The sequence below is a fragment of the Sturnira hondurensis genome, unplaced genomic scaffold, assembly GCF_014824575.4.
Source record: "Sturnira hondurensis isolate 20B ecotype Veracruz unplaced genomic scaffold, ASM1482457v3 Scaffold0016462, whole genome shotgun sequence".
Taxonomy (NCBI): domain Eukaryota; kingdom Metazoa; phylum Chordata; class Mammalia; order Chiroptera; family Phyllostomidae; genus Sturnira; species Sturnira hondurensis.
This window is the reverse complement of record NW_028089093.1, coordinates 2,328,805-2,356,399: the sequence shown is the minus strand read 5'-3', so window position 1 is coordinate 2,356,399 and position 27,595 is coordinate 2,328,805. Positions and strand designations below refer to the sequence as shown.

General features: G+C 39.3%; 1 protein-coding gene across 2 annotated transcripts in view; it reads left to right on the top strand.

Annotated features, from left to right (window-relative positions):
• The window catches only part of CFAP69 (cilia and flagella associated protein 69), a 76,988-nt gene that overhangs the window by 7,460 nt on the left and 41,933 nt on the right, over positions 1-27,595 (top strand). For both annotated transcript variants that reach the window (XM_037066094.1, XM_037066093.1), the window contains exons 2-5: positions 7,425-7,484; positions 9,005-9,070; positions 11,298-11,407; positions 15,363-15,439. In XM_037066094.1, coding sequence (XP_036921989.1) covers positions 7,425-7,484; positions 9,005-9,070; positions 11,298-11,407; positions 15,363-15,439 — 313 coding nt within the window. The remainder of the gene's footprint in view (positions 1-7,424; positions 7,485-9,004; positions 9,071-11,297; positions 11,408-15,362; positions 15,440-27,595) is intronic.

Here is a 27,595-nt window from a genome sequence, read left to right as displayed (position 1 = left end):
GGTTACACTCATCCTTGGGAGGTTTAGCATAGATTTTAGGAAGTTACTTTAAAGATGTGCAGTAAACATCTGCCTCAATTCAGGGTGAAGGAGTTTTAGCAAAAGCAAGACTCATAGCAGCCAATGTACAATGCAGGCCTGATTCCCCACCAGAGAACTTATCTGAGGGCGTGGGTCCTGTGTGTGGGACCTCGCTCCCCACTGGCCTTTCCACCTAGGGGGCTGGGCTATATTTTCCATGCTTCGAAGAGCAGTTCCCTGTAGGTGGGCAGTGGCGCCTGGCTATTCTCTTCAGATAATCACAGCAACAGAAGTTAATTCAGAGTTTCAACATACTCAGGAATGTAAGCAGTCCTTTGTTGGTTTTTGCACTGCAGTTGTTAACTGATTAACCTCTCATGTCTCTTCCCCCATCCTTCTGCCCGCTGTACTTAATTTAGATCATCTCAGAATTTTCTCCCTGTCACTATAAAATGAGCCTGTACTGGATGAGCAATCCCCAAACCTGAGTGACCATCATGGTCATCCCAGGAGTGTCTAAAAACCATTGTCATGCACACCAATGGGCCCTACCCCAGATCTGCTCGACCCATCCCCAGTGCAGAGCCTGGGGCTCTTAAAAAGCTTCCTCGGGTGATGTTTAGCCTCAGAACCGCTGAAGTAAGTGATAATCAAGGTGTCTGCCGTTCCTGAAGTGCCTCCGCTCCACTTCTCTGCACTGTTTATAGGGGTTTTAAAGCATAATCTGTGCTTTATCTGTAACATACGCCCTGCTTAGTGCCACCTTCTGAGGACAGGAACTTTGTTGTTTTTTTCTGTACTTTCCCCCATTTCCTCCAGTGTTCGCCAGCGACATCCAGCACGACACCTGGCGCACAGCAGTTGATGGTGAATGTTTATTGAGTTCCCCTCCCCCTTTTCTGAACTTAAACCTTGCCCTACCTTCGGATCAGACTTCTGCAACATCAAGTGCTCCCCCAGGAGGAAGCGCTGCCCATTCATTTTCCCCTCACACATCTCAGTAGCGGACCTGTTCCCAGGGCTGAATCGCTCAGTTTCTTACCTAATTAACACTTGTTTTATGTTGGCCCCTGTTTCATTTGTCTAAGTTTTGTTTCTCCCACTAGAATCTGGGCTTCTTAAGTATACCAAATATATTTTAATACTTATTTCTTCTTTTTCCCTTAATTCTGAGTTCAGAGTAGAAATTTAAGTCCTTATGAGTCGCTCACAAAGCCTTCTATGTTCCAGCCACACTGCCCTCCTGGCTTCTCCCCAGCCATGCCAGGTGTGCGTCTGCCTGAGGGTCTTTGCTGGCCAGTTTCCCCTTGACAAACACCCCTTGTTCATGGCTTTTTCCCTTACCCTCTTCAAGCCTTGGCCAGCTCAGTGGGCTGGGCATCCTCCCACAAACTGATAGGGCGCAGGTTCAGTTACCAGGCAGGGCACGTGCCTGGGTTGCTGGTTCAGTCCCCAGATGGGGCAGTGTTTCTCTCTTCCTCTTTCTCCCTCCCTTCCCCTCTCTCTCGATTCAATAAAAGAAAAAAATTATTTTAATAAAAATAAATTTGAAAAAAGACTTTGCTGCACTACTGAATAGTATCCCCTCTGTGAGTCTTTTGTGGACCACTGCTCGAGCATCCTAGCACTTCTCCCTTTCCTCCAGAGTGTTACCATCCTGCACCACACATACTACGTAACACCGATTTTGCCTCCCCGGAGGGCTTGGTTGTTTGGAGCATTCCATGCACCAGAAGATTGCAGGCTCGATCCTTGGTCCCTTAGTCAGTGTGTGTAGGTTAGGCAAGTGATCAATGTTTCTCTCTCACATCAATGATTCATTCATTTTCTTTTTCTCTCTCTCTATCTCCATCACTCCCCCACCCCACTCCCTAAAATCAATGAACATAGCCTCTGGTAAAAATTTTTTTAAAGCAATTCTTTATGAATTGCTTTATGAATTTTAACACAAACCCTCATTAGGCTTGTTTCTTTTTTCTTAGAGATTTTATTTATTTTTAGAGAGAGAGGAAGGGAGGGAGAAAGAGAGGAAGGGAAACATCAGTGTGTGATGGCCTCTCACACAGCTCCACTGGGGACCTGGCCTGCAACCCAGGCATGTGTCCTGACTGGGAATCAAATGGGTAACCCTGTGGTTCACAGGCCAGCACTCAATCTGCTGAGCCAAACTAGCCAGGAGAGATGCCCAGAATTTTGTTTTATTCAATACCATATCTTTAAGTACCTAGAACAATGTCTGACACAGTATAAGCTTTCAATAAATATTTGTAGAAAAACAATAAATTGTGATTAGTTCAGTNCTCACACAGCTCCACTGGGGACCTGGCCTGCAACCCAGGCGTGTGTCCTGACTGGGAATCAAATGGGTGACCCTGTGGTTCACAGGCCAGCACTCAATCTGCTGAGCCAAACTAGCCAGGAGAGATGCCCAGAATTTTGTTTTATTCAATACCATATCTTTAAGTACCTAGAACAATGTCTGACACGGTATAAGCTTTCAATAAATATTTGTAGAAAAACAATAAATTGTGATTAGTTCAGTTGCATTTGTATCATGGTTGAGCTTCCTTGCCCAAATTTATACCCCCTCAGAGACTTCTGAGAACCTCCACAATCGAGCAGTTGGCGTCATACTCTGCCACTGTCTACAAGTTTCTGCTGACTATGACTTTAAACTTGTCTACCCCTGTTTTGGAGTGATTTGTTAGAGATAACCTCTGTGGTCAGTTGAGGAGCCAGGCAGAGAACTAAGGTGCAAAGAAGCAGCATTCCTGCAGCAGACTGACCTGCTGGTGCATTTCTAGCTCTGTGACTTTAACAAATTAGGTCTCAGAGCCCCGGGTTCATCAACAGATACAGTAATGCTACCTTTGTATGGCAGATTTGAGGATTAATTAAGATGTAAAATGCTAGGACCATAATAAATACTAGTTCCTTTCTCTGTAACTAAGTATCAAATGAGCAAGTTTTCTCCCCTTTTGAAATGTCCCTTGGTAAAGTGAGAAAATTAGTTCATGCTGTAACTTGAAGTGAGGGAAGGTTCAATTTGCTTCAAAGCAGTATATTAAATGTTTGTTCTTAAAAGGTTTTGTTAATGTTTTTATAATTTCTCCATAAACATCTTATGATAATAACAGCAATTATTTTGATATTTACATGTGTATATTCTCCTTTGCTTCTACACTCTGCTTGTATGATCTCATTTACCCACAGCTTGTATAATTCCTCAAGCCCAGGAGTCACCCGCAATTTTTTTCTTTTTTCTTTCCCACCAAGCCTAATCACTCCTTAGTTCCTGCTCGTGGTACCTCCTTGATGTTTTTCATTCTGTTCCCTGTCGTCTGTCTATCCCAGTTGCCTCTGCCAAAGTCAAGGCCTGAAGTCACAGACTCCTCTCCTCCTGCCGTCTAGACCTTTCCAGTGCAGTCTCCACTATAGAGACAAAATTACCTTTTTGTTACATTCCTCTGGTTAAAGCCTGTGAAAAAAAAATGACCACACTAATGAGAACAAACAGAGGCTGTTTATTCAAAGCTTGTCCTTAGAAAGAGTGTCAGCCAGGTTTACTTGCATTTGGCAGAGACTCCGAGGCAGGCAGGGAAGTTGTATAGTGAAGAAGGGGAAGGCTGGTTTGCTCTGGGAGTTGCCCTGGGGAAGCTCCAGGTGAACCAGCTGGAAGCAGGGCATTCTATATGATTGAATAGGGAAGCATATTTGGCCTTTTCTGGGTCCTGATTGGCAAATGAGGGGGCAAAAAATAAGGAATATGGCAGCCATGAACCAAATCCTGACTTTTCTGAACCAAATGCTGCAGAAACTGTGGTTTGGCGCCCCATGTTGGGTGCTGCAGAGGCTGTGGGCCATAGTTCTACTGTCACGTAGCCTACCTTTGTGTGTTCTCCTGGCCAGTCCCTCACACTGTTCAATAGCTTCGAAGATCCTTCACATAGCATACAAGGCCTTTTGTAAAGTGGTGTTGTTAATAATAGTACCTATCTCATAGAATTTAATTAGCAAATACATGGAAAGTGCTTATAACTGTACCTGGAAGCAGGTGTTGTCTAAGTGTTAGCTGTCACTGTCATTGTCATTGTCATTATTTGTGATTTGACCTGTGCTTCCCTCATCAGCAGCATCTGTAGCCACTGTCTACTGCACTCTCCCACAGACCGGATGACTCACGGACCCTCTAAATGCCATCTTTTCTCTTGCCACCAGGCAGGCCTTCACAGGCACTGCTGCCTCTGCCTCCCATCTCTCACACCTGCAGTTCCTCCCACAAATCCTACTTACTCCCACCTCTGCCTGCAGATTGCGTTTTCCGAAGCTGTCCCAGATTCCCTCCCCTCCTCCCCGTGCCTTTCTGTGCCTCTGCTCTGTGCTTCCAGAGCACACCTGTCAGCATTTGTGAAGCGTTTTATAGTATGGTATCTACATTCCTGCATCTGGTGCCAGACTGACACCTGCTTGAGGCCAGGGCAATGTGTTCTCCATGCCTAGCACGGTTTCTAAAACACAGAAGCTGCTTATAAATACTTGCAGAAGGAGAGAAATGATGAGAGAGGGAGGGAAGGGGGGGAGGAAGAAATCTTCAAAATATAATGCATGCCAAGCAAGTAAAACACAGAGTAACAAAAAGTGGTACTACCAGCTAAATTTAAGTGGAATCTATGCTTTAATCTTCACTACTCTCTGTTTCTTGTGAGAGTTATATCTGCTCGTTAGGAGGAAAAAAATCTAATAATACATATAGATGTTTAAAGGAACATCACGCATTGAACTTTCATTTTAATATCCCTTCCAACCCTCAAAACCGATATTGCGGAGAAGTAGAAAATACAAACTCACTAGGAACGCAGAAGGGAAAGAGAAAGGGCAGCCGAGGAAGTGACAGATGCTGCGGTTAAATCCCAGACCATGAAGGCAAAATTCTGTTTGCAGAGTCGTTGGTAACAGTAAATGTAATAATGTAAACAGTTTAATAGTAAAATGTAACCATTTTTATGGTAACTATAATACCAGGTACAGAAAAGTATTTAGTAAATCCTTTTTGGTTGTTAATTTTTGAAGTAAAAATCATTTTGAGTAAATCAATTCATTCTGATACTTATTCTGCAGACTTAAAGTCAGATTGCTTAACTAAAAATTGTTTTTTAAAGACACTTGTTAAGGTCAGAATATATGCTTTTGTAATTATGAAAGCAAAGGAAATTCTAGACTTAAGGAGGAATAATGACTATAGAAATATAGAAATGTATGTATTATAGATTGAAAAATCAGAAAATATAATGGTGTTAACACTAAGTGAAATTATGTAGAGTATTTATACATGTAAATAAAAACCAAAAATAATATGTAAAAATATATAAAACCAGAAAATAATATATAAAAATAAATATAGGTATATTTAGATGATAGGAATAAGTAGGGTTTTTTTCCCTTTTGAATATTTTTATATCATCATTGATGATCTTTTTAAATGGTTATTTTAAAGGAGAAGTAAATGTGAAAGGAGAGCTGACAAGAGGAAGGAAAAAAGGAGACTGGGAAAGCTTAATTCATATAAGAGGAGTAAGCAGTTTTGATACACCATTTGAATTAAAAAGAAAATGTTATATAACAAAGCCTTGATCCCCTGATTAAATATAGCCAAAACTATTTAGAATTTTGGGATTTATGTGTTGTCTTAAATACTTAAACTTTGGGGTTTTTTTAAAGTTATATTTTATTGATTATGCTATTAGAGTTGTCCCAATTTTCTCCCCTTGCCCCCCTCCACACAGCACCCCCACTCCCTCAGACAATCCCCCCACCATTGTTCATGTCCATAGGTCATGCATATAAGTTACTGGCTACTCCATTTCCTGTACTGCACCCTACATCCCCATGGCTGTTCTATAACCACCTGATGTACTTCTTCACCCATTCATTCCCCTGCGGCCCTTTCCCATCTGGCCACCATCAATAGGTACTTAAACTTTGGGTGATAGCACCTCCTGTTTCCTTCCCCATTACCTAGAATTAACTTTATTTGTTTATTTTTCTTAAAGGTTTTATTTATTTGCTTTCAGAGAGAGGGTCAGGGAGGGAGAAAAGAGGGAGAGAAAGATTGATCAGTTGCCTCTCACATGCCCCCCAAACTGGGCAACTGGACCACAACCCAGGCATGTGCCCTGGCCAGGAATTGGACCCATGACCCCTTGGTTTGCAGGCTGGCGCTCAGTCCACTGAGCCATAGCAGCCAAGGCCTACAATTAACTTTGTATGCTAGGCCCAGTGTTTGGTGCTGAGGATGCCACAAAGCAAGTCTTTGCCCCCAAGTGAACTTTGGAGCAGCGGGTAGTGGGGAATAAATACATTAACCATCTTAGAACAACACTGATGGGAATTGTAATGTATACACTTAGGGTACTATGGGAGCACAGAGGAGGGACATTTGTTCTATCCTTTTTCATTCCTTGGGGAGGTGACACTGAGCTGTGTCGTGAAGGACCGACATGTGGAGGTTAACCAAGGAGTGGAAGAGGAGTGTAACAACATGAATGAAAATGGAGGAGTGGGTGAGGGGCATTCATGGAGAGCCATTGACTGGCTTTGTTCGGAGTTCAGTTTTATTGACCTTACCACAAGATAGCGGATGATGTTGGAAAGTACAAGAGTAGGTGGAGGCAGGGAGAATGCAAGAAAGCAACTGGGTAAAGATGAGACTTGAATAAATCAGTAAGATAGAATAGACTTAAGAAATATGTAAGATGCTGAATAAGTATAAAGGACACATGGACAATAATTAAGGTGAGGGGAGCGGAAATGGGAGGGAGGTGGGGAGCACTGGGGGGTGCAGGGCTGGGAATATAAAACAGAAAACTGTACTTGAATAAGAATTAAATAAAAAAAGTAATTGTAAGATGTAAAATGTATAGAAATTGGAGGTTCCTGTCTTGCAATGTGGACGACCAAGAATGCTGATACCAACTAAGAGGGGGATGCTTAGTTCGGGAAGGCGGTCTCTGCATGCAGCTTAGAAGTCAGCCCTGCGTGTATCTGCGTAGGTGAACCCACTATGATGTGTAGGCATGAGATGTGTGATGTGTATGAAGAGGATAATTTTTTTTCCAAAGTGTGGAAGTGCTATTATTCCAGATGCTCTGTTGGGCCTTTTGGGACCAGTGAAATTTAAAGATATTATAAAATAATGCTAGAATTCTAGAGAGTTTTTTTTTTAAATTCCAAAGTTTATTTACTCCAATAAGGGCTATCTGCTTTTCATTCTCCCCTCACTATCCTTTTGTCGTAAGATAGTTTTAAATTGCCGAGGGATAAAGAATATCATATGAAAATCATGTTTTTGATGTAATTGCTTGATTTGTCATTATTTAGAATACTAAGAGCGGTATGTTTTTCAGGGTGCTTTAAAGCCTACGGACCTAAGTCGTATCATCAAACTGCTTGAAGAGACCGGCAAAGTAAGCTTTGAGAGAAAATTTCTCTGCTATATCACTAATAAACTGTGATTGCCCTGAAAGGTAACATGCATTATCCCCCAGATAAGTCTCAGTTCTCTCCTCTCGAAAGCATTTTAAATAGTATCTGTTTTATATTCAAGGACTGTTTAAATTTAGTAAGAACATATTTAACCTGGCAGGGAGGACGGAAGAGGAGAGTAGATTTAGGCTTGTGCGATGGGCAGATCCATGGTGGGTAGAAACCGAAGGAACCGTAAGAGTAGAGACGGCTCCTCTAGCCTCTGTATTTGCTTGTTCAAGTACGATGTGGGGAGCAAGGGCAGAAGAAGTGTCATAATATCCTACTTAAGTTGTTCTGACATGAAATCAGGACATATATATACACACTCACAGTCACTCATAGCTTATTTTGAGAGAATTCTCATATGGAATGTAATGAAAACAAAATTATTTTAGATTGAGACTCCAAATTAAAAGTCCAAGCATCGGGAAAGAGGAAAATAAAAGCACCTGCACATACGCTCACACACCACAGCCCTGCCGTTACCCAGGGACTGACCGAGAACTTGAACCCGGCACACCCCTAGAGCTTCCACAGGATGGCGATGGTGTGCGTTTACTGAGTGGGGTGCTGTCAGCAGTGGTAGAGCCAATTAGAACAAGACAGACCAAGATGGTGTCCTGTGGTTAGCAGGCACAAAATTTTAGTCATTGTCTTAACCTTTTTTTTCATCTCTGCATTTTTACATAGAAAGAAGAAGAAAACACATGAAAGTAGTAACTATAAGAATTTATCTTCTTCTGGCTGTGTTTTGTATGAAAATTATTTCTAATTGTGCATATATGTGCATTTTTATAAAAAGAAAACTCAACTCCATATAGCTCCTACTAGTTGTTATTAAGGGTAGGAAAAAAAAGGTATAGAAACTGCCGCAGCCTCTTATGAACTATTTAAGATTAAAAGGACAGAAGTGATGCAGTCATGAAAAGATGTCAGTGCATAGTTTTGTTCTGTTTTAACTGGCTGAAGCTGTTTGGTTTGCACCAGTGCACTGGGCATATTTTAGAGATTGAAAATACGATTTGTGGAGTCAGGTTGCCAAATTTGACTCCTAACACCACCACTTGTCGTCTGTCTGATTTTGAACAAATTACTTAGTGTTTCCGCTTGAGGTTCTTATTCTGGAACACAGGGATGATAATAGTACTTTTCTAATAGGGTTGTTTTGGGGAGTAATATGTACATATGCTGCCTAAGTGGTGTGTGGCATAGACAACCACTCAACGTGCTTCAGCTGCTGTTAATATTATTTCTGGAAACAATTACTGCTCTTATGTTAATTGAGTTTTAATTTTCAGTTTCCTAAGTCCATTTGAATGGTAGTTTATTTTTACCCTCACTGTTTCAGGAAACATTTTATAATTTGATCATTTTAATGTCTACTTTCTTTTTATATTAATGAAAACTTTTAAAATCTCAACAATAGCACAGAAAAACTAAAGCAGATCATTTGTTTTAGGATGATTTAGAAGAAAAACAAGTTAAATGTGTCAAGAAACTGGTGCAGTATTATCAGAATGGATTTGTATCCTTTATCCCCTGAAATGGGAGAATTTTTATTAGAAAATGTATTTGTTTTCTCTTGCTGCTGTAACAAGGTACCACAGGGTGCCTTGAAACAACCTAAGTTTTTGCCTTATGGTCTGGAGGTCAGATTCCAAAATCCGCCTCACCGGGCTCAAGTTAGGGTGTTAGTGGGGCCAGTTCCCTTCGAAGGCTCTACAGGACTGTCCACCTCCTTGCCTCTCCCAGCCTCTCCAGCCTCTCCAGCCGGCCTGCACTCCTTGGCTCCCGGCCCCTCCCTCACAGCGTCATCACCCCCACCACCTCTGCCTCTGTTGCTGCTGCATCTCCTTCTCCGGTAGTCTCCTGCCTCTCTCTTTTCCTTGTAAGGACCCTGTGATTATATGGGCCCTACCTGGATAATCTGGGATGACTTTCCCATTTTAAGGTTTTTAACTTAATTACTGAAAAGTCCCTTAGCCTGGTAAGGTAACATTCACCAGTTCTGGGGATGAGGTTAAAGGCATCTTTGGGCATGCCATTATTCTGTCTACCACAGCAAATGTTTAACATTTTTTGGTTTTTTATAAAACTATGTTTTTTGTTTATCAGAAAATATAAAATTGAAGAAAACAGTTCAGTGCAGTTAACTCTGTACAGATCATGTCAGTCCTGTAAACTCAAAGAGACCGTGGATATAGGTAGGAGGGCCAAGTCTGCTGTTTCCACCAATTTACTTCCATTTTAGACTGTTAATAAGCTTCTCAACTTCTCCACCTTTATGAAATGGGGACAACAGCACCTCGTGAAGTCGTTAGGAGGACTAGAGGAGAGATAATGTACATGCAAGTGCTCGATAATCTGCAAAACATTACATAAATATGTTATCCCTAGAAAACATACCACCAGACCAGAACGCGGGGAAACTTAGGTGTCTCAGAACTGTGGCTCTTCAGAACCAGTTTGTTGTTGGTGGCTGTGTTGTTTTTCTAGCCTTTGTGTATATATGCCATTGTAAAATGCAGTAAAACTGTCACAGGAGACCACCGCTTTCTGTAGTCATCTTGCCACAGACTGGTAACATACAATAAATACTGTGAGTTCCATGGGCAGGGAAATGTGCCTTGTGATGTTAACTGTTTTCTTCCCTTACTTTAGCCTTGTTTTATATAAATTTGTTGGGTCAGTCCAGTACCTGAGGGCTTGTGGATATCAAACACTATTTACTGATAGCCAAGGAAGTCTGCTAGCAAGTGATTTCTTTCCCTACTTTGATCATCACTTTTTCTCTTTGGGTTGAAGAACAGGCAGTGACTCTGTTTCTGAATGTCTTTAGCGGACTGGCTTTAGAGGTCATGAAACTTAAAGCAGAGGTTGGTTAGAAAAGTATCTGGGTCACTTCTCTAGGAATTGAACAGAGGTTTGTATTTCTGACATACCCAGCTCTCCCATCTTTTCCTAAGAAGCTCCTACAAAGAGACTGGACATGATAGGATTCAACCAAGAAGTGCAAGGCACAGCTCCCCTGTTCCCTTGGCTGTGAGACAAAATATACAAAATTTGTTTATGTACCAACTGGCTTCTTTAAATAGGTAAAATAAAAAAGGTGCTTTTACCTGAACATCTACAGGTGGTACATTTTGCTTTCATTCTAGTTTTAAGTGAAATAAAATCTCAACCAATTTACACCTTAAAAACGAGAAAACGAATCTGAGTAATATGAATAAAATGACTAAGAAAAAGTAAGGTAGGTTTGGGTTGCATATTCCAGAGCAGTTAGTGTTTTGTCAGGGTGGGTGGAACTGAAGGATAAGATTGGGCTATTAAGTTAATTTTTTCAGGGTGGTATTCCTCATTGCCCATCGTAAGGTATTGATCAACTGACTCCGTGGTGTACTAGTTGATAATCAGATTCTAAAGGTGTTGTGAGAGGAGAAAAAAATATTTTGAGTAAGAGGTTACTAAGACAAAAATTAAATAATATTTCTTTAAAAATACGGTTCTAACATTTTTTCCTGTTAGTCTTCAAAATTTGTATAATTAAAATAGTGTCATCCACATTTAACAAAATAGGAATTCTATGGATTTTCCTGGCATAAGTGCTATAAAGAATATGTTAATAATGGGAACAGATGGGGAGAAAATGCAGACAACTGTAACTGAACAATAAAGTAATTTAAGCAAAAGAAAAAAAAGAATATGTTAATAAAAATATTATTAATTTTATTTCTTAACGAAAAATATTGAAGCCCCTAAGGGATTTAGCACAGATATTTACAATTCTGAATCTGTGTGCAGGAAAAATTGAAAACCAGCCCTGTTTTGTAGAACCTGCATATGATATTATAAAATTATGTCGGTAAGTTGTTTTCCTTCAACTTTAGTTTGTATTAGCATGCAGTACTGTATTACATTTTATTTTGTATTACAAAGATATTATGCATATGGCGTAGCAGAGTGATGCAGAAACTCCACTTGATCACTTGATTCCAGCAGCTGGTATTTCGAGGTACTCAGTGTTCCTGTGATCTGAGGCCACTAGTCACTATAGAGAGACTACGCTCGAAGTACATTGAAGTGTTTTTTTTATAATAAACTGCTCTCACAATGATGGTAAATATGAGAGGAAACCAAAAATTATAATTTTTTTAGAAAATTTTTGAGAAAATATATGGATAATACTTAATAGTTTCAGTCCGGGTTTTTTTTCTCTCTTTAGAAAATTTGACTCTGAAAGATGTATTAGGTCCTGATTCATGTTTATTTGATTTTCCAAATTGGAATGAAGAATAAAATGTCAACAGTCATTTTTGATATATGTTTTTTAATGTTAATTAGAGGTCAGAATAGTAAAACCAATATGGGCCCTACCCTCTGCCCTATTGCTTCCTCCAGCCCTTTGAGGGGACTGTCTCTGCTTCCTTGCTGCCACACAGTGGCTAAGCAATATACAAAATAGAAATCAACCTTCCTGACAATTTAGCCTTCTAAAGCCTTTCTACTAATTTAGCTTTTTATTTTTTTTAATATTTTATTTCTAGAGGGGAAGGGAAGAAGAGAGGGAGAGAAACATCAATGTGTGGTTGCCTCTCCTGTGTCCCTTGCTGGGAACTGGCCTGCAACCCAGGCATGTGCCCTGACTGGGAATCGCACCGTGATACTTTGGTTTGCAGGCTAATTTAGCTTTTTAAATAGTGTTTCTTTTAATATGCAAATAATATTGGTAAAACTGTATGTGTAGTAGATTTTAACTAACACTTTTAAATTTAGCAGCAATAATATTTAAAATTTTGCAGTTACATTTAATCTTTCTGATATCGGAACAAAACAGTCAAAAATAACTTATCGAATGCCTTTACCATGCCTTTCTTTTTATTTTTTTAAGATTTTATTTATATATTTTTAGAGATACGGGAAGGGAGGGAGAAAGAAAGCAAGAGAAACATCAATGTGTGGTTGCCTCTTGTGTACCCCATCCTGGGGACCTGGACTGCAACCCAAGCATGTACCCTGACTGAGAATCGAACCAGCAACCCTTTGCTTCACAGTCTGTTGCTCAGTGCATTGAGCCACACCAGCCAGGGCTCATGCCTTCCCTTTTAATAGAGACCATGAAAAATAAAGACACGAATGATTGCTCTGGTGCTTTCAAGGAACTTTAATGTATAAATTGGAAATTATTATATTATGTGAGATCAATATAACATTTTCAAATTTTGAGGCTCTGCAAGAACACCAGGTTTTCAAGTTTGACTTTCACCATCAATGCTCCTACAGAGCTCCATCAAGAACTGGTTCTCTGTGAAAGCTGTGGCTAAGTGTTTCACCACTAATATGACAAGTCTTTTGAATTACACTCTTTCCTTTCCCTCATATTTTATTATCACTCATAATATTTCATTTTTTCTACTTTCCTAATTTCTGCTTTTTTTTCTGCATTTCTTCATGCCTCACCTTCACTTGATTCCCTTTTGAAGACATTTTTAGGAGATAAAAACATTGAAAATAAAAAATAAAACCTTTTTGTTTCAGCCTATCAGTAGTATGCTTCTCTCACTGCATCAGAAGTAAAATGCTCATTTTTTTTCATAAGTTTTGGGGAAAAACTCTACTGATGCTTTATCTTTTAGGTTATTCCTTTTGATAATGAAAGAAAAAATTTGAGGACAAGTAAAATTAGTTTTTAGAGTTTTAACAGTGAGCTGGATAATGAGTAATAACTTATTTGTTTCAAATGAAGAATTCTAACAAACTCTTGGAATGAACCTCTGTGGCATTTATAAAATTGTAATTTTCATACTTTGCCCTTGAAATATCTTTCAGTCCAAATGGCTGATAGTCTGTCCAGAAGGTATCCAGTCATGTAATAATAAAAAAATAGAGCCCTGACTGGTGTAGCTCAGTGGATTGAGCGCGGGCCTGCAAACCACATGATCGCAGTTCAATTCCCAGTCAGGGCACATGCCTGGGTTGCAGGCCAGTTCCCGGCAGAGGACACACCAGAGGCAACCATACATTGATATTTCTCTCTCTCTCCTTCCTTTCCCCTCTAAAAATAAATAAATAAAAATCTTAAAAAAAAATAGAGACATTTACTGAAAAAGATACAAGAAACATTATACAAAGGACAATGATGCCTCAGTCCCCTTCAAAGTAGGCCCCTTGGGACCTCACACAGTTCTCCTAATCACCATAAGCTGCCCCATTGTATTTTCCTGAATCTCATCGATGGTCTGAAATCTCTTCCCTTTCAAAGGTGATTTTAGTTTGGGGGAAAGCCAGAAGTTCAGGGCACCAAATCTGGCTGTAGGGGGCTGAGTCACCTGAGTGATTTGATGTTTTGCACAAGACGTGAGCAGGTGCTGTGATGAAGCTGCTAATCACTTAGCTGTGACTTTTGGAATTATCCAAATACTTTCTGCGTAGGAAAGTTCAGGCTTACCACAAAATTTGATGGAGATTCATTTCTCTACACACAAGTCATTTTGAATTCAACAGCCACACACTGCACATGCTCACTCAATGGCGTCTAGCACCCCCAATGACTATTATAGTGAAGTCATCGTTGTTCACGCATGTGCATTCCAGTCCACTCTCTTTGGCCACCAGGTTATGTCAATGTGGTATAATCCATTCTTTTTATATTAACAATGGCTGGACTTTTTCCGGACAGATTATATGTACAAAAATAAGTAAATATAGAATCTCCACATGTGTTCTAAATACTATTTTTAATCACTTGGTTAACTTTTCTTGAAAAACATTAATTAAAAGTCCTCTGTTGAGCACATGCCTGTGAACTAAAGAACCACAGTTCAATTCCCAGTCAGGGCACATGCCTGGGTTGCAGGCCAATTCCCAGCAGGGGGTGCACAAGAGGCAATCATACATTGATATTTCTCTCCTTCTCTTTTTCCCTTCCCCTCTAAAGATAAATAAATAAAAATCTTTAAAAAATAAATTTATTTTTTAAAAGTCCTCTGTATAGCATATATTATATCTTCAATAAGTAGTATAGAAGCCTCAAATTTTAAACTCGTGAAATGACAAAATATTTTACTGTATATATAGTTAAGAACTATTTACTGTATATAGTTAAGAACTTTTATCTTTCCTTTGACATTTAGACTAAGGACCTAGGTTCGAGTGCCTTATCTTTTATTATTTGTAAGTAAATTATTTTCAAATAACTTTGGTTATAGTAACTGTGAAATGTGATTCTAATATAATTAATATTTCTTAACTTTAATTTCTTAGTGTCTCAAAAAAGTATATTTGTTATTTTGTGGACAATAACTAGTCCAGTTAATAAGGGGAAAGTCACTTAGCTTTAAGAACAAATAGGCCATTGATATATTAACTAGAGTATCAAAAATTTCAGAAGAATCCCTTGAATGGCTTTTAAGTTATAGGTAAGCCTAGATCTGTGATTTGTATTAGATTATCCAATGTCTTCCCAATTTTGGTAGAACTACACCTATATTCCCTTATTTTGCCTTCAGAGAGAAAGAGGATTTTTAAGTTTTTTATTTATACAGTGTTGCAAGATGACTTTATTAACCCTTGCTTTATGTTCATCTCTGTTCATTTTTATAAGCCTATCTTATTTTGGTTTTTTGGTCAGCTACATAGAAACACAAAAATGTTTTTGATAGTTGTCAATTCCCCAGGGCTAAAAAACAGAACATTATTCTCATTTTATTCTTTAGAGAATAAATTTTTCCATACTTTGCAAATGATGCTTTGATTAAGGGCTTTAATCAAAGCATCAAGCTAGGGAGACCTAACTTGTACATTCTTTATTCTTATTGAAGCTTGCCATTTTTGAAAAAGAAAGCATCAGATGAAATAACATATGCTGAAGATACTGCTAATTCAATTGCACTTCTGGGTAAGTTGAGATTTTCTTACCATGGAATATTGTAACATAACAGGTCTGATTAACAAGACAAAAATGTCTCTCTCACTGTTTTACTAAGATCTAGTCTCTTGTTTTCTGGTTGGGAATTAATCATAGTGTGCTTGGTGATAATTTTTATAGTGTTTTCCCCTCTGGGGTTATATAATACCACCAAGATTCTGTGTTCTTTGATATAATGATTGGTGATGCTTCTGTGCACTTATTTTTCTTCAGGTTACTTAGTTGATAAAATATTTGTTACCTTTTTTTGTAAATTAGAAGTATGTGTCTCTCTCAATAATCGTAAAATATTTTCAACTTTGAACTCTAATGCTAGAATCATTGAGAGCCAAATTGTTCAGTAAATAACCTAAAATTTAAAATAAAATCATAAAATGATGGAACATTAGCAACTGGAGCTTAATATAACATAAAGATGAAGATGCTTGTATTTTGTATTCACACTATGAAAAAGTATAAAACAGCAGGTTTTTGCATTTCGGTTATTGCTTGACATTCTAGAGAGAGAAAATAATTTTCCAGGAAATGAGATCAAACACTAGTTCCTTGAATCAGCCCTTAAATACATGAGAACATGCTCCCAAAATAAATCCTACATTACATTTTACTTATTAATTTAGATCTTTGTTTGTATAAGAGAACTAAAAGATACAGAATTCGCCCAACAGATAAAAAATAACTATTTGCTGAATTGTTATGTTCCCAGTATTATATTCCATACTGAAAGATTTTAGAGACTCAGCTGGAATAAGTAAAAAGCATTTAAAAAATTTTTTATCCTCACCCAAGGGCATTTTTTTCATCCTCACCCAAGGATGTTTTTTTCATCCTCACCCAAGGACATTTTTTTCCCATTGTTTTACTAAGAGAGGAGGGAAGAGAGAGAAACATCAGTGTAAGAGGGAAGCATCTATTGGTTGCTTCCCATATGCCTTTGAAACAGGGATCATACGTGCCGACCAGGGATGGAACCCACAACCTAGGTATGTGCCCTGATGGGGAATTGAACCTGCAACCTTTCAGTTAGTTACAGGACGATGCACCAACTAACTGAGCCACACTAGCCAAGGCCAAAAGTATTTTTACTCTTTAACATAGATTCTGAGCCATTTGTATCTAACTACATTTCATAGACCTTAACTGTAGATAACAGGAAAAACTAAAAACTTCACCTACGTAGAGTAGGTGAAGGTATTGAGGAAATTAGAATACACATCGGAAGATGGATAAGATGACCTTAAGGAGCAAGTAGATAAAAACTAAGGGGAAACTAAGGGGAGCAAATAGGATAAAAAACTAAGGGGAAACTAAGGGGAAATTTGTACTGGTGACAGAGATTCATTGTGTGAATCTCTGTCATCAGTACAAATTTACAATGGGGAAGCAAGAGAAAGAAGACACGGTATAACATATAAAAAATGTAGGTTTGGTTGATAACATTTTTAAGTGCCTCTGTTCCCCTTATTATTGGAAACTCTTGCCTCCAAGACTGTTGGCAGACATTTGTTTGACAAACACAGGGCCCATTTCTTACTATGTAGACCGCTCTTTGCTGAATGGACTGCCTGCCTACACAACACAGTACTATATCCCTCAAGGGCCTGTGAATTCTCAGTTTAAACAAACTCTCTTCACTGATTGCTGACTGCAAGTACTGCCATTCTGTCCCTAATCTTTTCACTGCTGGAAACATGAGTTTGAGCGAAAACAATTTTAGGTAGTATGAACTGTTGAACAAAGGCTATTTATTTTTACTAACAACTTCCAGTTTATATTATGTACTAGTAAATTACATTACTTTTTCTTATAAAATGATAGGTATCTCTGATTCAAGAGCAGGATTCCAGAAACATGAAGAAGTTGGTACTCTGCCTTGAGATTATAAAACAAGAAACTGAGAAATTATCTAAATTTACAGGCACTAAAAGAGTAGAGAAGCAGATGAGAAACCTTAGAATTTCCCATAAACTTGAACACTTGGTTAGTTTTGTTGGGAAAGTTTAGTTCTTCCTCTTGCCTACAGTTTTTTCAACACGATTTTTGCAGTTTCAAAGGAAGAGTCCCCCAAAAATAAAACTAAGAAAATAATCTTGAAACTCTTTTTTTTTCTTTTTGAAAAAAAAGTTTTATTGTTTACACTATTACAAATGTCCCTGCCCTGGCTGGTGTAGCTCAGTGGATTGAGCACGGGCCTGCGAACCACACGATCGCGGTTCGGTTCCCAGTCAGGGCACATGCCTCGGTTACAGGCCAGTTCCCAGCAGGGGACTCATGAGAGGCAACCATACATTGATATTTCTGTCCCTCTCTCCTTTCCTTCCCCTCTAAAGGTAAATTAAAAAAATATTAAAAAACAAAAACAAATGTCCCGTATTTTCTCCCTGTGCCCACCTCCACCCAGCCTGCCCGCACTTCCATAGTCAATCCCCACAACATTGTCCATGTCCATGGGTCTTTCATATATGCCCTTTGACTGATGCCTTTACCTTCTTTCAATCAGTCCCCATCTCCCCACCTCCCCTCTTGCAGCTGTCAGTCTTTTCCATGATTCCATGTTTCTGGTTCTGTTTTGCTAATTAGTTTATTCTGTGCATTAGATTCCTCTTATCAATCACATGATATTTGTTTTTTACCAACTGCCTTATCTCACTTAGCATCATAATCTCCAGTTCCATCCATGCTATTGCAAAAGACAGGAATCCCTCCTTTTTTCTGCTGCATAATACTCCATTGTGTAAATGTACCAGTTTTTTAACCCACTTATCTGCTGAGAGGCACTTAAGCTATTTCCAAACCTTGGCTATTGTGAATGGAGCTGCTGTGAACATAGGCGAGCATAAATTCTTTTGAATTGATGTTTCAGGATTCTTAGGGCATGTTCCCAGCAGTGGAATCACTGAGTCAAAAGGCAGTTCCATTTTAAATTTTTTGATGAAACTCCATACTGCTTCCCACAGTGGCTGCACTGTCTGTCTGCATTCCCACCAACAGAACACTAGGGTTCCCTTTTCTCCACATCCTCACCAGCCCTTATTTGTTGATTTATTAGTGATGGCCATTTTGGCAGGTGTGAGGTGATACCTTGTTGTGGTTTTAATTTGCATCTCTCTATGGCTAGTGATGTTGAGCATCTTTTCATATGTCTCTAGGTCCTCTGTATGTCTTCCTAGGAGAAGTGTGTATTCAGTCCTTTGCCCATTTTTTAATTGGATGGATTGTCTTACTGCTGTTTTTTTTTTTTGGTCTTACTGCTGTTGAGTCATATAAGTTCTTTATATATTTTGGAGATTGAACCCTTGTCTGATGTATCATTGGCAAATATGTTTTACCACACAGTCAGTACCCTTTTCATTATGGTCATGCTTTTTTTTTCCTAATTTAATTTATTTTTTTTATATAATCTTAATTATAGTTTTTTCCATTACCATTTAGTCCCCTTTTATCCCCTCCCCCCAACCATGCAGAAGGTTTTTAGTTTGATGTAGTCCCATTTGTTTACTTTTTCCTTCATTTCCCTTGCCCTAGGAGACGTATCAGCAAAAATATTGGTATATGAAATATTGGAAATTTTGCCATCTGTATTTTTCACTAGGATTTTTATGGTATCATGACTTAATAATTAACTTTTTTATACATTCTGAGTTTATTCTGGTATATGGTATAAATTGGCAGCCTCGTTCTTGTACACGGTAAATTGCATGTACCAAACATCATTTATTGAAGAGACTGTCTTTGTATGCTCGTGCCCCCTTTGTCAAATATTAATTGGCCATGGAGACATGGGTTTATTTCTGGACTTTCTGTTCTCTTCCATTGAGCTAGGTGTCTGTTCTTATGCCAGTACCAGACTATGTTGATTACAGTGGCCTTATACTATAATTTGATTTCAGCTATTGTGGTCCCTCCAACTTCATTCTTTTTTCTTGCGGTTGCTGAGGCTATGCAGGGTCTTTGGTTCCACATAAATGTTTGAAATATTTGTTCTAGATCTGTTAAATGTTCCATTGGTATTTTAATGGGAATTGTATTGAATCTATAGAATACTTTGGGGAGTATGGACATTTTAATGATGCTAAGACTTCTAATCTATGAACACAGTGTATGCTTCCATTTATTTGTACCTTCCTCAATTTCTTTCCTCAGTATACTATAAAGTTCCAAGTGTTTTACCTCCTTGGTTAAATTTATTCCTAGGTACTTTTTTATTATTGTAACTATAGTAAATGGGATTTTTTTCCTTAGTTTCTCTTTCTGATGATTCATTTTGGTATACAAAATTGGCATTGATTTCTGAATATTGACTTTGTATACCACTACATTGCCAAATTCTCTTATTTGGTCAAGTAGTTTTTTATTGGACCCTATAGGGTTTTCTGTGTACACTGTCATGTCATCTGCAAATAATTACATTTTTACTTCCTCCTTTCCAATTTGGAAGCCTTATATTTCTTCTTCTTGTCTGATCACTATGGCTAGGACTTCTAGTACTATGTTGAATATGAGTGTTAAAACAAATACCCTGTCTTGTTCCTGATCTTAACAAAAATGCTTTTAGTTTTGTCCATTGAATATGATGTTGGCAGTAGGTTTTTGTATATGTCCTTTGTATATGTCCTTTTGTATATGTTGAGGTATGATGCTCCCTCTATTTTCAGTTTGCTGAGTGTTCTTATCATAATGGGTGCTGGAATTTATCAAAAGCTTTTTCAGCATCTATTGATGTGATCATGTGATTTTTTACTTTTGTTTTTGTGATCTGTCACATTTATTGATTTGTGAATATTGTACCATTTTTTAATATATTTCATTGATTATACCATTACAGTTGTTCTATTCCCCCCCTCATTCCCCTCCACTCCACACTCCCTCCCCCACCATTCTCCCCCCCCTTAGTTTATAACCACGTGTCTCAAGTTCTTTAGATTCTATATTTCCCCCACTATTCTCGCCCTCCCCCCTATCTATTTTCTACCTACCATCTATGCTATTTTCTGTGCCTTCTCCCCCCTTCTCCCCCTCCCACCCCCCTGTTTCTAACCCTCCATGTGTTCTTCATTTCTATGGTTCCACTCCTGATCTAGCTGTCCTCTTGGTTTGCTTTTGTTTTAGGTGTGGTTGTTAATAACTGTGTGTTTGCTGTCCTTTCACTGTTCATATTTTTCATCTTCTTTTTCTTATATAAGTCCCTTTAGCATTTCATATAATAAGGGCTTGGTGATGATGAACTCCTTGAACTTGACCTTATCTGAGAAGCACTTTATCTGTCCTTCCATTCTAAATGAAAGTTTTGCTGGATAAAGCAATCTTGGCTGTAGGTCTTTGGATTTCATGACTTGGAATACTTCTTTCCAGCCCCTTCTTGCCTGTAAGGTCTCTTTTGAGAAATCCGCTGACAGTCTGATGGGTACTCCTTTGTAGGTGACTGTCCCCTTATCCCTTGCTGCTTCTAGGATTCTCTCCTTCATTTTAGTCTTGGCTAATGTAATTATGATGTGCCTTGGTGTGTTCCTTCTTGGGTCCAACTTCTTTGGGACTCTCTGAGCTTCCTGGATTTCCTGGAAGTCTATTTCCTTTGCCAGAGTGGGGAAGTTCTCCTTTATTATTTGTTCAAATACGTTTTCCACTCGTGGCTGTTTCTTTCTCCCTTCTGGTATCCCTATAATTCGGATGTTGGAACATTTAAAGATGTCCTGGAGGTTCCTAAGCCTCTCCTCATTTTTTTGAATTCTCATTACTTCATTCCTTTCTGGTTGGGTGTTTTGTTCTTCCTTCTGGTCCAGTCTATTGATTTGAGTCCCAGTTTCCTTTCCATCACTATTGGTTTCCTGGACATCTCCCTTCATTTCAATTAGTTTAGCCTTCATATATTCCTCTGGTTTGTGACTATAATCAACCAGTTCTGTGAGCATCCTGATAAACAGTGTCTTGAATTGTGCTTCTGAGAGGCTGGCAATTTCTTGGTCGCTGAGAGTTATTGGCTCTGGGACTTTGAGTTCTTCTTGAGCCATCTTTTGGGCTGTTCGTGCCTGTTCCGTAGCAGGATCGGAGCCCTAAGGTGTTCACTAGAACAGGGCAACTAAGTCGCTGGGTTGTGACATCGTATGTGGGGGTGGGGTCAAAGAGGAACTATGGCGTCTCGTCTGCCACCTACCGCCGCGGCCACCACCGTCACCAGGCCCAGGCGTTTTGTTCCACTGCAGTCGAGTGTGCCACCGCTGTCAGCCCTCCACCACTGGGTTCGCCCCCTGGGGCCTGTGTGGTCCGTCTCACTATTCGCGAATGTGCAACCGTGGTCAGTCTGCCCCACACCCCAACTGGTTCCGGGCTGCCTGCTCGCCCAGGTCTGGGGATCCTTCCTGCCCGACCCTGCTCCACTGCTGGCTCTGTCCCTCTTACCGTCCCCGTTGAACGGTTCGTAGTTGTCGGACTTCCGTATAATTCAATTTTCTGGTCTTTGGGTGTGTCTTTGTTCTCCAAACCTTTGTTGTATTCAAACTTGGTTGTGGGAGAAGGCACAGTGTTTCCACCTATGCCTCCATCTTGGCGGAAGTCCCTATTGTACCATTTCTGCATCACTGGAATAAATCTCACTTGATCATGAAGTATGGTCTTTTTAATATATTGCTGGATGCAGTTTGATATTATTTTGTTAAGGATTTTAGCATCTAAGTTCATGAGAGATATTGGCCTGTAATCTTTCTTTGTTGTGTTTTTACCTGGTTTGGGGATTAGGATGATACTGGCCTCATAAAAAGGTGTTTGGAAGTCTTCCCTCTTTTGAATTTTTAGAATAGTTTGAGAAGGACAGGTATTAATTCTTCTTTGAATGATTGGTAAAATTCGCCTGTGAAGCCATCTGGTCCAGGGCTTTTGTGTGCCAGGAGTTTTTTTGATTATTTGCTTCAATTCTCTTCAGTCCTCTTCCTGATTCAGTTTTGGAAGAATATGTGTTTCTAGAAATTTATTCACTTCACCCAGGTATTCCAGTTTTCTGGTATGTAGTTGTTCATAGCAATTTCTTACAATCTTTTGTATTTTGGTGGTATCAGTTGTAATGTCTCCTTTTCATTTCTGATTTTATCTAGGCCCTCTCTCTTTTTATCTTAATGATTCTGATTAATGGTTTGTCAATCGTTTCAAAGAACCAGCTCCTGAATTCATTGATCCTTCGAATTGTTTTTTTTTTCAGTCTCTATGTCATTTAATTCTGCTCTTCATTATTTTCTTCCTTGTACTCACTCTAGGATTTTTTTGTTTTGATCCTTCAGTTCTTGTAGATGTAGGGCTAGGTCATTTATTTGAGATTTTGCTGTCTTCTTCTTTTTTTACAATTTATTTTATTTTTGACAGAGGGGAGGGGAGGAAGAGAAGGAGAGGAACATCCATGTGTGGTTGCCTCTCACACGCCCTCTACTGGGGACCTAGCCCACAACCCAGGCAAGTTTCCTGACTGGCAATCGAACCAGTGACCCTTTGGTTCTCAGGTTGATGCTCAATCCACTGAGCCACACCAGCCAGGGGTATTTAAGGTTTTTCTGTCTTCTTTAGGTAGGCCTATATTGCTGTGAACTTCCCTCCCAGGACTGCCTTTGTTCTGTCCCATAGGTTTTGGGTTGTTGTGTGTTCATTTTCATTTGTTTCCAGATACTTTCTGATTTCTTCCTTGATCTCATTGTTAACCTATTTGTCATTTAATAACACATTATTCAGCCTCCATGTATTTGAGTGTTTTGAATTTTTTCCTTGAGGTGGTTTCTAGTTTCAAGCTGTTATGATCTGGGAAAATGCTTGATATGATTTCAATGTTCTTGAATTTGTTGAGGCTTGTTTTGTGTCCTACCATGTGGTCTGTCTTTGAAAATGATCCATATGCATTGAGAAAAATGTATATTTTGCTTCTTTGGGGTGAAATATTCTGTAAATATCAGTTAAATCCATTGATCTAGATTGACGTTCAATACCGCAATATCCTTATTGATTTTTTGTTTAGAAGACTATCCATTGTTGACAGTGAGGTGTTAAAATTCCTACAGTGGACTTCCGCCAAGGTGGAGGCATAGGAAACACTGTGCCTTCTCCCACAACCAAGTTTAAAGACAACAAAGGTTTAGTAAACAAAAATGCAGCCAAAGCACAGAAAATTGAACTATATGGAAGTCCGATAACAACAAACTGTTCAAGCAGACCGGTAAGAGGGGTGGAGCCAGCAGCAGAGCAAGGTCAGGCAGGAAAGATCCCCCAACCCAGGCGCCCAGGCAGCCATGGACGGATCCCAGACATGGGGTAGCAACAGGCAGACCCAGTGAGGGTGCAAGGCGGCAGGCTGACTGCAGTCACACATTCGCGTGCAGATAAACCAGCAAAGGAGCAAGCAGTGAGACAGACCACGCAGGCCCCATGGGCGGGAAGCAGCAGAGGGGACCACCATTACTCCTCTTTGACCCCGACCCCACATACAGCATCACAACCCAGCCATTGAGTGGCCCCGCCCTGGTGAACACCTAGGGCTCTGTTCCTCATACGTAACAGGTGTGAACAGACCAAAACATGACTCAAACTCTTCTTTGAGTTTAAGAAGAACTCAAAGCCCCAGAGCCCATAACTCTAAGCCACCAAGAAATAGCCAACCTCTCAGATGCACAGTTCAAAACACTGGTGATCAGGATGCTCACAGAACTAGTTGAGTTTAGTCACAAATTAGAGGGACAAATAAAGACTAAACTAACTGAAATGAAGGGAAATGCACAGGAAACCAATAGTGATGGAAAGGAAACTGGAAGTGATAGAAAGGAAACTGGAAGTGATGGAAAGGACTCAAATCAAGGGAGTGGACCAGAAGGAAGAAAAAAATGACCAAACAGAAAAATATGAAGAAACAAGAATTCAAAATAATGAGGAGAGGCTTAGGAACCTCCAAGACAGCTTTAAACGTTCCAACTTCCGAATTATAAGGGTACCAGAAGGGGAAGAGGAACAGCCACAAGTGGAAAACTTACTTGAACAAAGAATAAAGGAGAACTTCCCCAGTCTGGCAAAGGAAATAGACTTCCAGGAAATCCAGGAAGCTCAGAGAGTCCCAAAGAAGTTGGACCCAAGAAGGAACACACCAAGGCACATCATCATTACATTAGCCAAGATTAAAATGAAGGAGAGAATCCTAGAAGCAGCAAGAGATAAGGGGACAGTCACCTACAAAGGAGTTCCCATCAGACTGTCAGCTGATTTCTCAAAAGAGACGTTCCAGGCAAGAAGGGGCTGGAAAGAAGTATTCCAAGTCATGAAATCCAAAGACCTACAGCCAAGACTGCTCTATCCAGCAAAACTTTCATTTAGAATGGAAGGACAGATAAAGTGCTTCTCAGATAAGGGCAAATTCAAGGAGTTCATCATCACCAAGCCCTTATTATATGAAATGTTACAGGGACTTACCTAACAAAAAGAAGATGAAAAATATGAACAGTGAAAGGACAGCAAACTCACAGCTATTAACAACCACACCTAAAAAAAAAGTAAACTAAGAGGACAGCTAGATCAGGAGTGGAACCATAGAAATGAAGATCATATGGAAGGTTAGCAACAGGGGAGGAGAAGGGGGGAGAAGGTACAGAAAATAAGTAGTATAGATGGTAGGTAGAAAATAGATAGGGGGGAGGGCAAGAGAGTAGGGGAAATATAGAATCTAAACAACTTGAGACAGGTGGTCATAAACTAAAGGGCGGGAATGGTGGGGGAGGGTGTGTGCAGGGTGGAGGGTAATGAAAGGGGGGAATACAACAGCTGTAATGAATGGCACAATCAATAAAGTATATATTGTTTAAAATTCCCTACAATGACTGTATTGCTGTGAATCTCTTTCTTAATGTCCTCCAAGATTTTCTTTATATATTTAGGTGCTCCTTTATTGGGTGCATATATGTTTACAAGAGTTATATTCTTTTGTTGGGGCTACTTCCTTCAGTATTATATAGTTACCTTCCTTGTCTCTTGTTATGCCCTTTGTTTTGAAGTCTTTTTTGTCTGATATAAGTATCACTACCCCAGCTTATTTTTCATGTCTATTTGCATGAACTATTTTTTCCATTCCTTCACTTTTAGTCTGTGTAGATCTTTTGTTCTGAGGTGGGTCCATTGTAGATAGCATATAGACAATCATATTTTCTTATACATTCAGTTACTTTATCTCCTTTGATTGGAGCATTTAATCTACTTACATTTAAGGTTATTATTGATAGGTACTTACTCATTGTCATTTTTCCCTTTGTACCTGTGTTCCTGTTTCCCTCTATTTCTTCTTCTCAAAGTAGTCTCTTTACTATCTCTTACAGTGCTGGCTTGGTGGAGTTGTACTCTCTTAGCCTTCTTTAGTTTGGGAAATTCTTTATTTTGCCTTCTATTTTAAATGAGAGCCTTGCTCAGTGGAGTAGTCTTGATTGCAGATTCTTGCTTTTCATTACTTTGAATATTTCATGCCAGTCCCTTCTGGCTTATAGTGTTTCTGTTGAGACATCAGCTGATAGCCTTATCGGAGCTTCCTTGTATATTACTAGCTTTTTCTCCCTTGCTACCTTTAAAATTCTCTTTTTCTTTAAATTTTGCCATTTTTATTGTAATATGTCTTGGAATGGGCCTCTTTGGGTCCCAGTGAAGTTGAAGGAGACCTTCTGTGCTTCCTAGATTTGTGTGACTTTCTCCATCACCAAATTAAGAATATTTTCTCTTATTTTTTCAAACAGGTTTTCTATCCCTTATTACTATTCTTCTCCTTCTGGTATTACTAAGATGTGAATATTGTTATGTTTTGTGTTGTCCCAAAGCTCCCTTAAACTATTCTCATTCTTATTGAGTCTTTTCATTTTGTTGCTCTGAAACTGTCTTTTTTTTTTCTTTATGGTGGCTTTCGCATTGAGATTCTTCTAAAACAAGGATAGGGCTTTCCTGTGTACTCCCTCCTTCTGTCCAATTTCATCTGCATTTACTCTGCACCCCAGAAGTGAACAGTATATAAGCCCTAATACAGAACCCAAGTCTTGGAACACAGAATCATCCTTTTTCATCCTCTGAGAATCATCCTCTGAGAATCATCCTCTGAGAATCATCCTCTGAGAATCCAACCAGATCTGAATCAGTCCTGAAGTGGACACTACTGAGTCCAGTTGTCCTCAGGCACCTAGAGGGCATGCACCTAGAATCTCACAGGGCGTTTTCAGATTCTTTTGGGGGTCATACTTTTAGAACTTCACCAGAGCAAATGCAATCCAGTTTCAAAAATTGCCTGAAGCCAACTCGGAACTAATTTAGATATGACCCACAAAGAACCCTCTCTGTCCTTTATTCCCACCCAAATGACTTGAACATAAAACTAGATTACCTGTAGGGCAAAGACTACCTAGAAACTCACTGTCTTCCAGTCTGTCAGAAAATGAAGAGCAGAGCTCACTTGTTACTTCTTCTCCAAGGAAGGAATACGTTATTATAGGCAGCACATTACTGATTCTCTCAGAGGAAAATACTGCTAACCCACATCTTACCAGGATAGTAATAGTAAAGTACTACATGCCAGACACTGTTCTCTGTCCTTTCCCCATATTAATCTTCACTCAATCCTTATTTAATCCTCCTAACAACCTGAAAAGTTCTAACTATTGTTGTAGCTGTTTTATAGATGAGAAAACTAAGACACTACACAGGTCCTACAGTGGCAGAGCCAGGGTTTAAACTTGGAGTCTGGTTCCAGCATGCACAAGTGTGCTGTTGGTCTCCATTCTTTTCTTCCTGGGAAGGACAGTCTGAGTTGATTGAGGGGCCCCTCAATCAACTTTATAAGGTTAGATTCAGGATATTTTGTGTGCACTTGTATGTGTGTGTGTGTGTAAATTTTTTATTTTTATTGACTTTATTGGGATGATATTGGTTAATAAAATGGTATAGGTTTCAGGTGTACAGTTCTATAATACATCATCTGTGTATTGTATTGTGTGTTCACCACCCCAAGTCAAGTCTCCTTCTGTCAACATTTATCTCCCCTTTACAGTCTTCTACCTCCCCCCACCTTCCTTTTCCTCTGGTAATCACCATACTGTTGTCTCTGGCCATGAGGTTTATTTTTCTTTGCTTAATCCCTTCACC